The sequence below is a fragment of the Dipodomys ordii genome, unplaced genomic scaffold (assembly GCF_000151885.1).
Source record: "Dipodomys ordii isolate 6190 unplaced genomic scaffold, Dord_2.0 Scaffold6, whole genome shotgun sequence".
NCBI classification, from domain to species: Eukaryota; Metazoa; Chordata; class Mammalia; order Rodentia; family Heteromyidae; genus Dipodomys; species Dipodomys ordii.
In genome coordinates, this window is record NW_012267222.1 from 11,703,785 (window position 1) to 11,705,854 (window position 2,070).

At 54.4% G+C, this 2,070-nt stretch overlaps 1 protein-coding gene across 1 annotated transcript in view; it reads right to left on the reverse strand.

The window, feature by feature from the left end:
• The window catches only part of Nudc (nudC nuclear distribution protein), an 18,652-nt gene extending 17,141 nt beyond the window's left edge, over window positions 1–1,511 (reverse strand). The window contains exon 1 of the mRNA XM_013035691.1: window positions 1,295–1,511. Within this exon, the coding sequence (XP_012891145.1) occupies window positions 1,295–1,375 (81 nt within the window). The 5' untranslated portion in view covers window positions 1,376–1,511. The remainder of the gene's footprint in view (window positions 1–1,294) is intronic.
• Between the last annotated feature and the right edge of the window lie 559 nt (window positions 1,512–2,070).

The window sequence follows — 2,070 nt, forward strand, 5'->3', positions numbered from 1 at the left end:
TTTTTTTTTTTTTAAACTGTACTTTTGGGTGGTTTTTCTTTTTTCTTTTTTGGTTGGTCGTGGGGCTTGAACTCTGGGCTTGGGCGTTGTCCCTGCGCTCTTCAGCTCAAGCTGAGAGCTCTACTGCTTGAGCCACAGCACCACTTCCAGTTTTCTAGTGTTTTACTGAAGAGTCTCACAGACTTTCCTGCAGAGCTGGTTTGAACCATGATCCTCAGATCTCAGCCTTCCGAGTAGCTAGGATTACAGGCATGAGCCACTGGTGCCCGGCTTTTTTTTTTTTTTGCCAGTCCTGGGGCTTGAACTTAGGGCCTGAGCAATGTCCCTGAGCTTCTTTTGCTCAAGGCTAGCACTGTACCACTTGAGCTACAGCACTACTTCTGGCTTTTTCTGTTTATGTGATAGTGAGGAATTGAACCCAGGGCTTCAAGCATGCTAGGCAAATACTCTACCACAAGCCACATTCCCAGACCTTGAGGGTTCTGGGATGCTGAAGGTAGAACTCAGGATGTTACCAGCCTGCCAGTTGACCTCTTATCCTTCATACACATGTGTTATTGGGCCTTGTCACCCAGTATAATTTATGCTTTTGAAATGCTTTTTAGCTCCAAGAAGGCAAAGGACTATATCCTCTAGATCCAGGTTCATGAGTGTTTAGGCCACGTGAAACAATCCAGACAAAACACCATGCTGAATGAACTTCAAGACACTACACTTCAAGACACTACAAATCGACAAAACTGGGATTCATAGTTCCATCTCAGACACGCAAACCGTAACTTGGAGAGAAATGCGGCCAATCTGTAGGGGGTGGAACCTAGTTGTGAATACAAGTCTATTCCATTCACGGCAGAAAAGGACCACGTGCTTCCCCCTCCCCGCCCCCAGCCCGCACACTACTTAGCCGACTGGCTCCACATTTGATTAGATGGACGTAAATCACGTCTTGAATAGTTTTTGTCGGGGACCAGAAGCATGAGTGTGTGTGTAAGTAGGGGTGACCCTAAGACTCGGGGAGAGGGGCCGGGGAATTCCGGGGCGCTGGGATTATTAAAGCAGTAACTATGGAGGGGCGCCACAGGCCCGGAACTGATACCCAAGGGGCAGAGCCCCGCCAGAGGGACGAGGGTGGCCCAACCGGAAGCTGGAGTGCGGGGGATCCCAGGAGCCCTCCAGGCCGCCCGGGGCGGGGGTGGCCTCGGCCCTCAGAGGCAGGGGGAGGGCGGCGGGCGCGCGGGGCTGCTGGGTGGGCCAGCGCCTCGGGCCTGAGAGCCGAGGCCGCGCGGGCGGTTACCTCCTGCACGCCGCCCTCGTGCTGCTGCGCCATGGCCAGCAACATGCCGTCGAACCGCTCCTCTTCCTGCTCCCCGCCCATCGCTCCGGTTCCGATCTAAGCCCCGATCTCCGCACTCGAGACCCGCGCTCTCCTGCCCCTCACGGCAGCGTCCGACCCAACGGCTCCGCTCCTCAGTCTTCCGCTGCGGAGCCGGAAACACGCACGCGCCTGGCCGCCAAGGCCCGCCTGCCTTCCCTCCTCCCGCCTCTCCCCCCAGGCCAGCGGCCATTCACCGCGCGGGAAATAGCCCGCTTCGCTCACCATTGGGCAGTTGGATGAACCAATCAACAAGCGCATCCACGAAGCGGTAGGCGGAGCCGAGAGCCTAGGAGTTTGGCTTGAGTTGCTATGGTCACCAAATGCTTTGGAGCCTTCTAGAAACCCCTCGGTTAATTCTGACAAGGTTTGAAGTTAAGAAGGGACAGGCTTTCCTCCCCCATCTTGCTAACAACCTCCTAGCATATAGACCAGTGGAACTAACAGTTCTTGTCATTATTTCTTCCAAACCTATATTTGGCAATGGAGACCAGAAAGAAGGTGGTACGTACCTAAGAATGGCTCACTTGTGGGGCTGGGAAGGTGACTCAGTGGTAGAGTGCTTGCCTTGCATGCATGAGGCCCTGAGTTCGATTCCTCAGCACCACATAAGCAAAAAGAAAAAAAAGCTGGAAGTGGTGCTATGGCTCAAGTGGTAGAGCGCTAGCCTTGAGCTGAAGAGCTGAGGGACAGTGCCC